At 40.3% G+C, this 12,631-nt stretch overlaps 2 protein-coding genes across 4 annotated transcripts; one reads left to right on the top strand and one right to left on the bottom strand.

Annotated features, from left to right (window-relative positions):
* Positions 1-13: 13 nt before the first annotated feature.
* msh4 (mutS homolog 4) lies at positions 14-8,965 on the bottom strand. 3 transcript variants are annotated; one of them, XM_088087738.1, is made up of 22 exons: positions 8,904-8,965; positions 8,550-8,759; positions 8,032-8,085; positions 7,603-7,773; positions 7,047-7,210; positions 6,811-6,921; positions 6,115-6,230; positions 5,857-6,030; positions 5,151-5,323; positions 4,974-5,041; positions 4,717-4,791; positions 4,510-4,574; positions 4,252-4,421; positions 4,020-4,156; positions 3,422-3,525; positions 2,522-2,646; positions 1,637-1,837; positions 1,414-1,532; positions 1,181-1,309; positions 791-965; positions 619-707; positions 14-320 (listed from the first exon to the last, which is right to left on the bottom strand). In XM_088087738.1, the coding sequence occupies exons 1-22, from the start codon at positions 8,920-8,922 to the stop codon at positions 123-125; spliced, it is 2,847 nt and encodes a 948-aa protein (XP_087943864.1). In that variant the 5' UTR covers positions 8,923-8,965; the 3' UTR covers positions 14-122. The 3 variants fall into 3 exon arrangements, with proteins under 3 accessions (XP_087943864.1, XP_087943865.1, XP_087943866.1); XM_088087739.1 differs by having other exon boundaries at positions 8,874-8,936; XM_088087740.1 differs by lacking the exon at positions 8,032-8,085.
* Positions 8,966-10,732: 1,767 nt separating this feature from the next.
* Positions 10,733-12,576, top strand: vcpkmt (valosin containing protein lysine (K) methyltransferase). Its single transcript, XM_042501075.2, has 5 exons — positions 10,733-11,021; positions 11,542-11,655; positions 11,764-11,836; positions 12,001-12,120; positions 12,231-12,576. The coding sequence occupies exons 1-5, from the start codon at positions 10,765-10,767 to the stop codon at positions 12,333-12,335; spliced, it is 669 nt and encodes a 222-aa protein (XP_042357009.1). The 5' UTR covers positions 10,733-10,764; the 3' UTR covers positions 12,336-12,576.
* The last annotated feature ends 55 nt before the right edge of the window (positions 12,577-12,631 follow it).

The following is a 12,631-nucleotide window of genomic DNA, read 5'->3' as shown; positions in this document are numbered from 1 at the left end:
GTGACCACTGGAATTCAAAGAACACAATTTATTATCAAACAAGTCAACCTAAACACAATATTCCTCATAATGATACTGATCTTTCATTTTTGTAAGTGTATCACTGTGTCAGGGTCAATCAGTCACTCCTCCTCCGTGTCAATGGACGCTGGCTGCCCTGCTGCCTGCAGCTCTGCCTCATACTGCTTCTTCAGGCCCTTGAGATACATACGCAAGCTGTCTGGGTCCAGTCTGGAGTTCCTGGCAGTCTGCAGGAGGCGGGTGGCCAGGTGGTACACAGCTCTCTGCCTCTGTGTCTCTGGATCACTGTGATGCTTGGCCTAGAGCAAAAACCACATCATGGGTTTTGTCTCTTTACTCAGCACTTCACTGATATAAAATACAATTATTTATACAAAAAATACTTGTGCTATCCATCATGTGAGGCACAGCATTTGACTCTGTCAGGGTTAAATATTGGTTTCTTCTAAAATTAACAGTGTTTTACCGTTGCACAAATATGGGATGTACTATGAAAACACAAGCTAAACTGTACTGCAAATAAAAAGGCACACAGAACAGGTTGGGGCACCAAAAATGGTAAGGCAAAAGGAAAAAGCTGTTCTTCAGGAGCCATACCAAAAGCTGCTGGCTAACTCTGGAGGCAATTATCTTTGCCTCTTGGATTATGTTTGGAGGAAGTGCAGTCACCTCTGCTGCTCTGAGACCTAGAAGAGCAAAAACATGCTCTGAAACCATTTTTCCAGACCAGTTTCAACAGGATTCTGCATTGATTTCACTGACTCTGTACCATAGTGTCTTTCGTCAGAGCACCCTCGAGTCAGCAAGTACGTATACACCAAACTCTCTGCACCAGTGTCAGCTCTGCGTGTGTGCTGGACCTCCATGTGCTGGTTCTCCACGTTGGGATAAAGCGATTCTAGTTGGCACAGCTCGAGAAAGTGTGTGGCGAACAGGGTGAACGCCTGCAAACAGCCGAAAAGCAGCACACACCTTGATAATTAAATCACTGGAAAACAAGCTATAACTGTACTGACGTAGCTACTTTACTGTTGAGCTAAGAGGTGTACCATAACAAACAACAAGGCATTAAATTACTAATACAAAGCACAGGAATCTGATTTATCTGGTTTTCATTTAGGAGGAAGCAGTGTCTGTACAGTATGCGTGCAAACTCTACCTTCAGGCTTAGGAGGAACTCACAGACTGAGTGACAGATGCCAATGCCCTCCTCAGCACTGGTACCACGCCCCAACTCGTCTATGATGATCAGTGATCTGTCACTTACTTTGTGGATTATGTAAGAGATCTTTGGGGAGTAAAAATGCACTTAGTCATAACATAATGATTTTTTCCCTTGTATGTGTAGTTAAGGAATGTGAGCAGCCCTAATGGTAAATAAAACAAACATACCTCCTTCATCTCCAACATGAAGGTGGAAGAGTTTGTCTCAAAATCATCATCCACACCAATTCTGGTGAAAATCTGATCAGCAACACGAAATGAGGCGTACTCGGCAGGGACAAAAGAGCCTGAATTAATTGCAATGCAAAGGCAAAATCAAGACAAATCAAAGCCTGGCGCTGCAGAGCTTTGCATTTCAAATTCATGTGAGGCTGAGCGGTGTGCTGCTGACCTATCTGAGCCATGATCTGACACAGCGCCACCTGTTTTAGGTAGGTGGATTTGCCGCTCATGTTGGGCCCAGTGATGATGACAAAGTTGCTGCCCTCAGAGATGTAGCTATTGTTCGATACAGGCTGCTGTCCAACCATTCGCTCCAGAATGGGGTGACGACCCTGCTTGATGGCCAGTGTGTCTGTGAACTCTGGGCGCACTGGCAGACACAGCAGAAAAACAAGCAACAGTCAAAAATGGCTTGATTTGTTGTTGTTTTGTTTATATAATAACTCTCTTTAATGCATTTTCATGGGGTGATCAAAACGCATTAAAAACAGATACACTTTATGAATTTGTATTTGGCGATTAGGGGTATAGTTTCATCTATAACGTGAAATTGAGTATTGCTGGTTGTTTAACTGACAGGTGTGTCACAATATATTAAAGCTGATTTCTGAGGGAGGTGTGTGCAGTGGTTACAGCCAGCTAGCTCCTCTGCTGGGGAGATTTGTCTTGGTAAATACAGCGCGCCAGTGCACACTTATGTAACCAGGGTAATCTGAGTACAAGCTGGCTGGGATAGAGGGGGGCAGGCAGTCAGCACATGTCTATGGCGATACACTTTCAGACAGCTGAGGGCCAGTGCTCACCACCCACGTGCCTGATCGGGCTGGTGCTGCCCACAACCCACACACTCACACACACTCACACATACACAAAGAACTGAGGCCAGCAGAGGTGCCAGCTCAGTGGAGCGGTTTCTGGCTGTCATGTGTGATGCTGGCTGGGTGCTGCCTTGTGTGCACACAGCACTCCCTCAGACAACAGATCAGACTTCCTCAAGGCTAATGTGACAGTTTGCCTGACTTGAGATTGGATATCAGCAGTGACTCACACTCACCATAGTCAGAGATGGTGCATGCGTTGGCCAGTGACAGCAACATGTCCAGCATGGACACAGCATCAGAGAGCTTGTACAGGCAGTGAATGTGCTCGTAGATGGTGCTCAGCAGTTGACATATCACCCTGTATGGAGATAGGTTAGATGCTGCAAGGGGCAAAATTATAGCTGACAAACAGCGTCCTCTAGCGGACAAAAGGTAGAATACATGAAACTCATCAAAATCAGCTGCTAATGAGATGAAAACACTTAGTTATAGAAATGTATAAACTTACAGTGCCCATTTTTAATGAGTGAATTGACTAACTGCTTGTTAGATCTATGTCACTGAAGAAATCATTCTGAGGCTTTTTTATCTGGGGATTAAAAATCAGTCATTACTGTAAAATAATAGTCACATCTCTGGAATCCAAATAACATTTAAAGATATGCTTTAAACACATATCTGCATGATCATAGTCATCTGTGTAATTAGATGAGTGCCAAAGAAACAATTTGACGGATAAAATCGACTAATCCTATGAGCACTTAACTGTAGCTGAGAAATTTGAGAATGGCCCATGCACAAATTATTAGTTCTCAGGATATGAAGTACAGTGTTATTACGTCCTTCGATCTATTATTGTGTAATTTCTTTTAAAGCCCTGAAAAAGACCTGCAGTGGCTGAAACATGTTGGCTTTTTTTGATGATTTAGCCTCTACAATAAAGGATTTCTAATACTTTCTTCTTTGTTTTTTTGTATTTTTGGTGTGCCTCAGCTGCTTTTCCATGTGTATCCTATTGTTTCCTGTTCTACATGAGAACCCGACACAGGGTTTCTCTGATTATACAGAGCAACCAGTCATCGCTCCCATATTACTGTGCATGTTTGTAAGTCATAGGATCATGGTCTCCTCACACATAAGACATGTGAAAGATTTCCCTCAGGGCCTCGTCACAGCGGTCGTTCATCTTCACCAGGTCAGCGATAGTGAAGCTGTAGTTGTTCTTGTGCCTGGTAACCTGTGGCAGCAGATATTAAAACACAGCATTTGAGTTTATCTAAATATTCAAATTGTATTTTCTCCATAGGGTAATATATCTTGCCTCACTAACATCTGGTATTGAGTTTTCTAAGGTTCCCACACATTTTCATTGGCAAAAATGTTTCCATGATTTTTCAAGGACCCTTAACAACATTTAATGACCATTCACAACGTATAACACAAACAGAATTGTATAATAAATTTTACTTTTCACTTTATTACCTGATACTGATCCGTTTTTCGTCTGGCGTGGCAGCACTTCACTTCCATAAATTATTGAAGATTATTATAACAGCTAATTTCATTACACACAAAAAATCCATGACTTTTCCAATACTGTCAATAATTTTTACTAATATCATGACTTTTGCAGGGCTGGAAAATTAAATTGTGAGGTTTTTTTTGACCATGAGCACCTTGGTTATCATTTTTTTTGTTCTTAGTTAGTGTGTCAGCTCTCAGTGGTCCTACCTTGATAAACTCAGAGGGGAGTTTCCCTTCAGGCAAAAACACTCCTTCAAGCTTCATCTGGATGAAGAAACCACGAGCTGTGCTGTAGCTGGTGCGTATCGGCAAACCGTATTTCTCCCCCATCTGGTTCACGAGCCCTATGCAACACGATACCACTAAATAAGCGTCTGCTGTATAAATACTATACATACAAACACTGTAAACCAAAGATATAAACAGGAAGAGCACACACCTGCAATGTCATCCACTATCTCAGTGTAAACTCTGCGTGCAATGTCAAGGTACACGTTGATGTTGGGGCGGACTGCATAACACTTCTGCGTACGCATGTTCAGACTCCCCTTCAGGTAGGTAGTGTCATCATTTATCACTGTCTTGATCTGCTCTAGAATCATGTCAAACCTGTGGTAGACACAAATATATACAGCAGAAGGAGTCAGTAGGCAGCACATATTAGTAAATTCATATCTGAAAGCACAGCGCTCAGTACCGGTTATCTTCCAGCGAGGTGCTGTATGCCTTTAGCAGAGCTGTGTTGCAGTTCTTCAACACCATCTGTTCAGAAGGTGTAACGCTCAGAGGATTTACTCTTTGCATCCTAACTAAATAACAATTAGTGCAATGCTTTTGTGAAGTAAAAAGCTTATTTTGGTCATTCTATCAATCTGTAGGATGATTCAAAATAAATTTCACAGACCCTTAACCTTGGCACCAGGTCCAATGTGTGTTTCAGTTGAATGATGTGTGTAATTTTTGCTTCAGCAACCTGAACCTGTAGAAATACAGCAAAAGTACTCATAAGTGCACAAAATAATGGACTTATATTTCACATGGATGCAATTTGGGGCATTTAGTTCCTATAGCACTTTAAAAAACAAACATATGAATTCACTTTATGACAAGACATTCCACTGCAATGAAATCATCTTGCACAACTGATAGTACTGTACGTACAGTTTCCTGCTTTGGGACTTGGACAAGAACAGAGAGCAGCTGGTCAATGTCAAGGAAATGACCTATGGCTAAGGAGTGCAAAAGAACAGTAAACACTCAAATACTGCATCATACTTTTAACTACAATATACACAATATTTAATGTAAAAATGAAAGCTGTTTTTGTTTATTCCTGACCGTTCTTCAGGCCAAAGAAGAGCTCCTCGTCCTGCAGCAGCTCTTGTATGCTGTCCAAGCGTATGTTGATGGTGTCCACATCCACCAGAGGCTCCAGAATATTGGAGCGCAACCTTCTGGCACCACCAGGTGTTTTGGTGTGGTTCAGAACCCCTAAAAGAGTGTGCTTGCTCCTATACACAGATAAGCAGAGACACAGATACTGAACACTCACTGTACACCAGGGATGTCTAGCTCATTTTAGTTCAGGGGCCCATATACAGTCCAATTTGATGTCAAGTGGGGCAGACCACTAAAACCATTGCATAAATGAAAAAATATGAAGCTGTTTTTTTATAGCGCCTCCAGTTTCAAGTCATTTTAAAATAGAAATGGGGGACTTTTACTTTGAAATATTTCTAAATTTACGGATAAAATGTTTTTTTTGTGTCTGTAGGTAGTGAGAGATGTCCTTAACTCAAATGCATGAGTCAATGTCAGGAATTATCTATATTAGTTTGCCTCTTTTGTTTCATATAAGCGTGTGTTGTTGATATAATCAGTTGGTCTTTAGTACTGATGGTTACTTTGAAATTTCACTTTGCAAAGTCACCCTGAAGGCCAGAATAGACCCTTCTGGTCCGGGGGCAGCATGTTTGACATCCCTGCTGTGTACGATTATACAAGCACTACATATACAAAGATGTATGTAGTCTTGCCGTCTTACCTGTGGTCTCTATTATTGACCACCAACTCCAAGTTGGAGGCAGATGCTGAGTCAATCATTGCCGTCTGTTCACTTCCTTTAAAGCTCACTTTGAGAGACTTGGCAGCGTAGACAGAGTTCTGGATGAACTCTAAATATTTCAGCAAAGCAGCTGCTGCTGCCAAGCAATAATACCTGAACAAAGCATGGCATTAGGTAATTAAAAAAATAGTGTGACTGTGCATCTACTTCTATACATTATTGTTCTCAGTGGCGTACTTAGCTTGCACTTCCACGATGACGGTGCCAAATTCTGGAGTACACAGCTGCTGAATGTACTCCAGGCCTTTCCTCTCATTAAAATACTTCCTTTGGACAGCAGTGAAAGCTACTCCCTGACAAAAACATCATAAAAATTAAATATTACACGAACAGTTAGGAACAACATCTTAATAGGTGGAGCGCTTCATACGCAGTTTGAAGTAGTGCCAACAAAGAGTGAGTGAGTGAATGAGCGTGAGTGTGCTACTTGCTGAAACCTGGAGCGACATCATATTTCTTGTGCTGTTTTCAGACGCCTATCATCAGTATTTAAACCTTTGAATTCTCGGCAAATTGGTGCAATTTTTTCCAAAATATGGGAAAACAGGCAATGAGCAACTTGCTAAGAAATGATCCACAACTTGCAAGAAGTTAGTAGATTTAGAAAAATATTTTAAAAAAAGGTTATGGGAAAAAATGTCTCAGGGAAAAATTTGTGTTTATAATTGTCATAGTTACATATTTGAAATAAGGTTACAAAATCATTATAATTTTTAAAGTACTTTTCCCAGGTCAGTTCCTTGTTTTCTTTATTTTAACTTTCTTGCCTTAAAAAAAAATCAAGCCAATTTGCTCAGGTTTGAAAGGGTTAAAGGTGTGTACTTGTTTGAATTAATTATGCGTTTTACTCGTAACACCTATCTTTATTGGTACCGGGAAGTTCTCTGTGATGAGGTTGAACAGCTTTGTCCCTTTCCCCTTCTCACTCGCTGTGTCTGGCATCAGGATCTCTAGCGGCACCAAATTGTGAATCTTGGTTATGACCTTCACAAGAGTAAACGTACGAGTGAGACAGGAGTTTCCTCTATTTTGAATGCTCTGCTGAGTGTAGCAATGATTGACAGCCAATAAAGCATGCAGGTTATAGCGTTTGATAACGCACGGGTTACCTTGGCATATGTCCCAGTGTCTGCAAACTGCGAGAGGATAAGCTCTGGACATTTTAAGTTGATGCTGGCCATGCCAATCTCTCCCCTGGCCAAACCGCGCCCTTCAACCACGGCCACAATCACAGACGCACCAGAGGTTGTGGTCGCAGAGGAACAACTTGTTGCTGCAAAAGCACAGTAATCAGAATACAAAACACAGCTTCAACCATGTTTACATTTAAAACTTTATCTAGGACAGTGTTTCCCAACTGGTGAGTCGTTGTCCAAAAACAAGTCGCTGGTCCATTCTGAATGAACCCTTGGACTATCAAGTGTATAAAAAACACACTTCATTTTGAAGTACAGTGGAATTCAGGCCCGCAGCTTTTATTTTGAAATGCCCTGTTTATTCTTACAGTATATTTTATTTCACTGGGTTCTACGCCAGCAAGTTATTTACATTTTGTGAAATAAAATTGAATATGCAGTCCTATATAATGTGTGGACCTTGAACCAATGACTTAGAAATCTTGACTGCGTGATAAGACCAGTTGAGAGCCGCTTATTCAGGGAGTACCAGTGGAATCACTCAGTGGGGTCCGTTTTGGGTGTGTGCCAGCGGCCCCAGCAGACCCAGGGGTCCTCCTGAGTCTTGGTGTTCCTCCACTGCTGCGAATGGAGCTGTCCGAGGTAGATGCAAGCAGTGATGAAGTGGTCCTCCCTAACCTGAAGCTGTGAGGGAAATGACCTATGTCAAGACAAAATAAGAGGAGAGGGTCTGTCATATTATTTCTGCAGCACCCTGACAACAGGCATGATTTTTTTTTTTAACAAAGTGGCCTTATTGACCCTCTATGGTCCACTAGCAAAACAAAATTCAGACTTAGGCTGTTCTATACTGGATTTTTTGCCAATATCCAATATGCTGATATACAACTTGTTTGGCTAATAGCTGATACAGATCCGATACTTTTTTTGTGCCATGGTGCTATTAACTCTTTCATACCTGAGCAAATGGGCTTGATTTCTTTCAAAAACATGGGAGGAGCTTGACCTGAAACTTAAAAATAAATGGCCCAAAAAATTAGAAAAGAAATTAATAAAAAAAAAAAAAAGAAAGAAAGAAAAAGTCAAAAGCAAATTACCTGAACAGAAGCTGGACTAGTTTTCTAGTAAACTAGTTTTCTTTAAAAAAAATAAATAAATAAAATAAATAAATAAAATTATATATATATATTAAGTCTAAATTCTTGCTTTAAGTCTAAATTCTTGCTTGTGTTGTACATCGCTTTGGATAAAAGCGTCTGCTAAATGAAATTGTAGAATATATATGTGTGTGTGTGTATCTTTTTTTTTGCAGTTTGCGGGACACTTTAAGATGTTCGGCATGTTTTTTCTAGCGTTTCTGAAGTAAATCAAAACAATTTTCTCTGGTTTCTGAGGTGTAAATGCTAGTGAAAGGCCCCTGAACGCTCCAGGTGTTGAAGGGTTAAAGTACAAGATGCTAACGTTAGCTTAAAGTACCTGAGGCTACACGGGGGAGTGATGGACCGTGGCTGGAGCCCGTACTGCCTTCATCTAAACTGTGGTGGGACGAGCCGGAGGAAGTTGATGCGGGACCGTACGAGGTCGGTTCGCTCAGTCCGCTTTTGTCCATTGGGGACACCCCCCATGTTTGTCCACACTCCGAGGTGTCACCTACCTCCTCTGTGCTGCTACGAGACATTTTAAAACCTAGCAAAGGTAGGTCGGTAAAAGTATATTATAAAACTCATTAGTACGTCTGTAAAATGCGGTTAGTGTGATATTAAGGATAAACACGAAGTCCCACAGGTGTTATCAGCTCACATAAACCGTCGCACCGTCACTCCGGCTCACCTGCGCGCGACCTCGTCATTTCGTAGCATCTAGCGTCTGCGCATGTCAGTAACGTCACAATTTCAAACCAAGGCATTGATTGATTGACATAACTGACATGAACCTATCACTAGAAAAATCAATCTTGTAACTCTTACTCACTTCTAATGAAAATTAGCTATCCCCATTTTTCTGGGGACCACCTTAAACTCCCTCAAGGATCCCTGGGGGTCCTGGACCCCTGGTTGAGAACCACTGATCAAGAGTATATTTCTAAATGGATGATTTGGGTATTTTAGGGTATGTGTGAACAACAGCAGTGAAACAGTAGCCTATAGATTCGTAAAGCAACCCTCAAACTACCTACAAGAAGGTATCTATGTACACAATGCAATGTCTGATACACAGAAATATCCTACTTAGATTTGTGAATAGTTGGCAGTGGACAATAATGTTTAAGTTTTATTAACAAAAGTGACAGCTGCCTCAAGGGTTCAGCAAAGCACAATATGGCAAGAAGAGGAACTAACAAGAGTGAAGGGGAACAACAAAGCATTGAAGAAAAGAGGAAGCAGTCAGGACATTAAGCACATACACAAAAGCATGCATGCTGTGGCCTTTGGCAGGCCGAGATCATAAAAGTACTCTTTACTCTGAAAATAGCTTTCTGTCTATGTAAGCACCTGTGGAGGCCTATAGGATTATGTGTAGTTTCTACCAATTAAATATCTAGAGAATACAGTTTCTGAAGAAATAGCTGACGCTACACTGATCTCTTAATGTTATGACTTTTTCCCTGTACATTAATTAGTTTAATCACACAATATTATGACTCTCGAATTAATATTTATTCTGTTTTTCCCCCAATATGGCTCTAATCCTTCTTGGTAGATTAAAATGAAGTTACCTGTCATATTTTTTTGTACATTTTAAGTTTTTTATAATTAAAAGTTTTCGCCTGTCAATCTCAAAGGTTCACATGGGCTGACTTGTTCTCTGTTTCCTCCTTGTTTTTCTATGGTGGCATTTTGCAAGTTGACATAGATATGAAATGGAATAATAATAATAATAATAATAATAAGTTTGTAAGTGCAAAGTTTGAAATTTTTAGTTGATCACACACTCCTGTGTGATATTGTCACCTACTAATGAACCTCAAATCTGCATCTTTAATTAAAACTTCAGGTCATTTAAGGGACAGATTAAAGTGCAGTTACCCGTGATATTCTTTTATACGTTTTTTAAAGTTTTTTTTTCTTTTAAATTAAAAACACTTTAGTTTTAAGTCAAAGAAGCAGAGAGAGAAAGAAGACGAGACCGAAGCTGCAGACAGTTCATCAACCTGCAGAGAAACAATGTTTCTTGCAGGGTGAAAGCTGCTCTGGTGTTCTTGAAGATGAAGACTCAGTTAAGTAAAAAAAAGTCACAGATAAAGAGAGTCAGGACACATGATACTGAAAAGCAACAAAGAAAGATTTTGCTCCATCAGATAAGATGGATGAATGGTTATTGTATAAGCCTTTTATGCTGGTGTTTGGGGTTTGAAATCAGCCGTGATCTGTGCGTCGTCAAAAAAAGAAGTACAGACTTTGAATAATTATCGATTTCGTCCCTGATGTATACAATTTGAGAATGGACACTGTGTACATTAAGTTTTGCAGAATATCTATATGAGCCAGTTCATATTATCAGAAAAAAGTTGTAATATTACATAATTAAAACTGCATTTCGCTTATAATTTGTTCCTGTGCAAAAATGAAGTCTTCTACCTAATGTGTAATATCTGTTCATCCAGCGCACGAGCCCTGCTTTGTAAAGGATACGCTTTTATTTTGAAAAAATTTTCACCGGAAGTTCTCTTTTTGTCCCTGCCGCGGCCAACATGGCGGCCGACGCAGCTGAGAATGACTATTTTGTGAGAGAAATAGAGAAAAATGACGGCTGCGCGTTAAGAGTGAAGCAGTGCTACTTAGGAGACGTTGGCTGTGTCGTTTGGGACGCAGCCATCGTCCTGGCTAAATATTTAGAGACCAAACAGTTTTATGATCCGTCCTCAGGGGTGAACGTGTGGGCTGGCAGCAGAGTTGTGGAGTTGGGAGCTGGGACAGGAGCTGTGGGTCTGATGGCAGCAACACTGGGGTGAGATCACTGCTTACACTGTTGTTTACATGTTAATACACATGTGGTTGTATCACCATAGTTTTTACAGTTTAAGGTGCTTGTACTCTCCTGATTGTGGTGTTGACAACAACCTTGATATCATTTTATTCATGAAAAAATATCTATATTTTAAACTCTTAGGGATGCTATTGTGTATACTTTATATATTTAAACATTTTTATAATGGTAGAGAAGCCACATTGCTCAGAGGAGTTCTGTGCACTGCACATCTAACCTGTTTTGAAGTGACGGATAAAATTACACACCTTTTAAGAAGTTTATTTAACCTAGGAATAATCCCATTGAGATTCAAAATACCAGAACAGGATACATCAAAAATGTATTAGTCCTTATCCATTACGCATAGTTTTTATTGCATGTAGATGAATGTATGCTTTATGTTTAGATGTTTCCTGTTTTGTTTGTGTTTAATTGTGAATATGGCTGCTGTGTAAAGTCATTTCCGTAATGATCAATAAAGCATCTATCTGTCTCACAGAGCTCGAGTCACTGTGACAGACTTGGAGGATTTGCAGACCCTCCTGAGGGTGAACATTCAGGAAAACCAGGCACTTATCACCACTGGATCAGTTACTGCCAAGGTACTGAAATGGTTTGTACTTATATTTTGTCTATTGGATTTCAGTCATATTATGCAAGCTGCATGTTCAACATACTATAAGACATGTCCTAATGATGACTGTGTGGTGTCTCTTTAAAGGGGTGAAGATGTGTCTGACTTCCAGCCTCCCCCACAGTATGTCCTGATGGCCGATTGCATCTATTATGAGCAGGTAATCTACCGTAAGAGTTTCCCACAGACGCCCTGGGAGTCAAAACACAACAATAATGTCATCTTGTAGTGTTTTGAGAAATGTTGTTGTGTTTTTGGGAAATTTGTTGTGTTATGACCCTCAGATTTCAAAGTGTTACAGACCTCTTATTTATTTCCACGCAGTCTATCGTTCCACTGGTGGAGAGCTTAAAGCTGCTCTCTGGACCAGAGACCTGCATTATTTGCTGCTATGAGCAGCGCACAGAGGGCGTCAACCCAAAAGTGGAAAGGCGTTTTTTTGAGGTGAGAGGCTAACTGTGTGTACCAGTTTTTTATACTAATAAATAGATAAATAAAAATCAAGAAGCATCACTTCTCAGGGAGTCACTGTGGTGTTTTATGTTATGTTTTAGTTGCTGCAACAAAACTTCAACTGTGAGGAGATCCCTTCAGACAAGCAAGACCCAGAGTTTAGTAGTCCGGACATCCACATCCTACACATTCGGAGGAAAGTCTGAGTTTGTGCACACTGCATTCACTGTTCCACCCTATTGCAACATGGAAATCAGATTTAAAGCCTACTGGCATGTGTATAATATTCAGTGTATCTTTATTGACACACTCTTTTTAAAAATATATTTTTTAAGTAAATGTATCACTAAACACTGTTCTGTTACAGTGACCAGAGTAAACAAAACACGACTTTAAATGTGAAACCATTGTGATATTTATAATACAGTATAAACCAATTTAAGATCACATGAGCAGTGTCACTGGTCTGTGTAATTTTAGGCTTGCAAAGGTAGATGTTAGA

This window comes from Plectropomus leopardus, chromosome 14, assembly GCF_026936395.1.
Source record: "Plectropomus leopardus strain MGB_pleo_1.0 chromosome 14, ASM2693639v1, whole genome shotgun sequence".
In the NCBI taxonomy this organism is placed as follows: domain Eukaryota; kingdom Metazoa; phylum Chordata; class Actinopteri; order Perciformes; family Serranidae; genus Plectropomus; species Plectropomus leopardus.
Note: the sequence above shows the minus strand (reverse complement) of the source record. Positions and strands in the feature narration are given on the sequence as shown.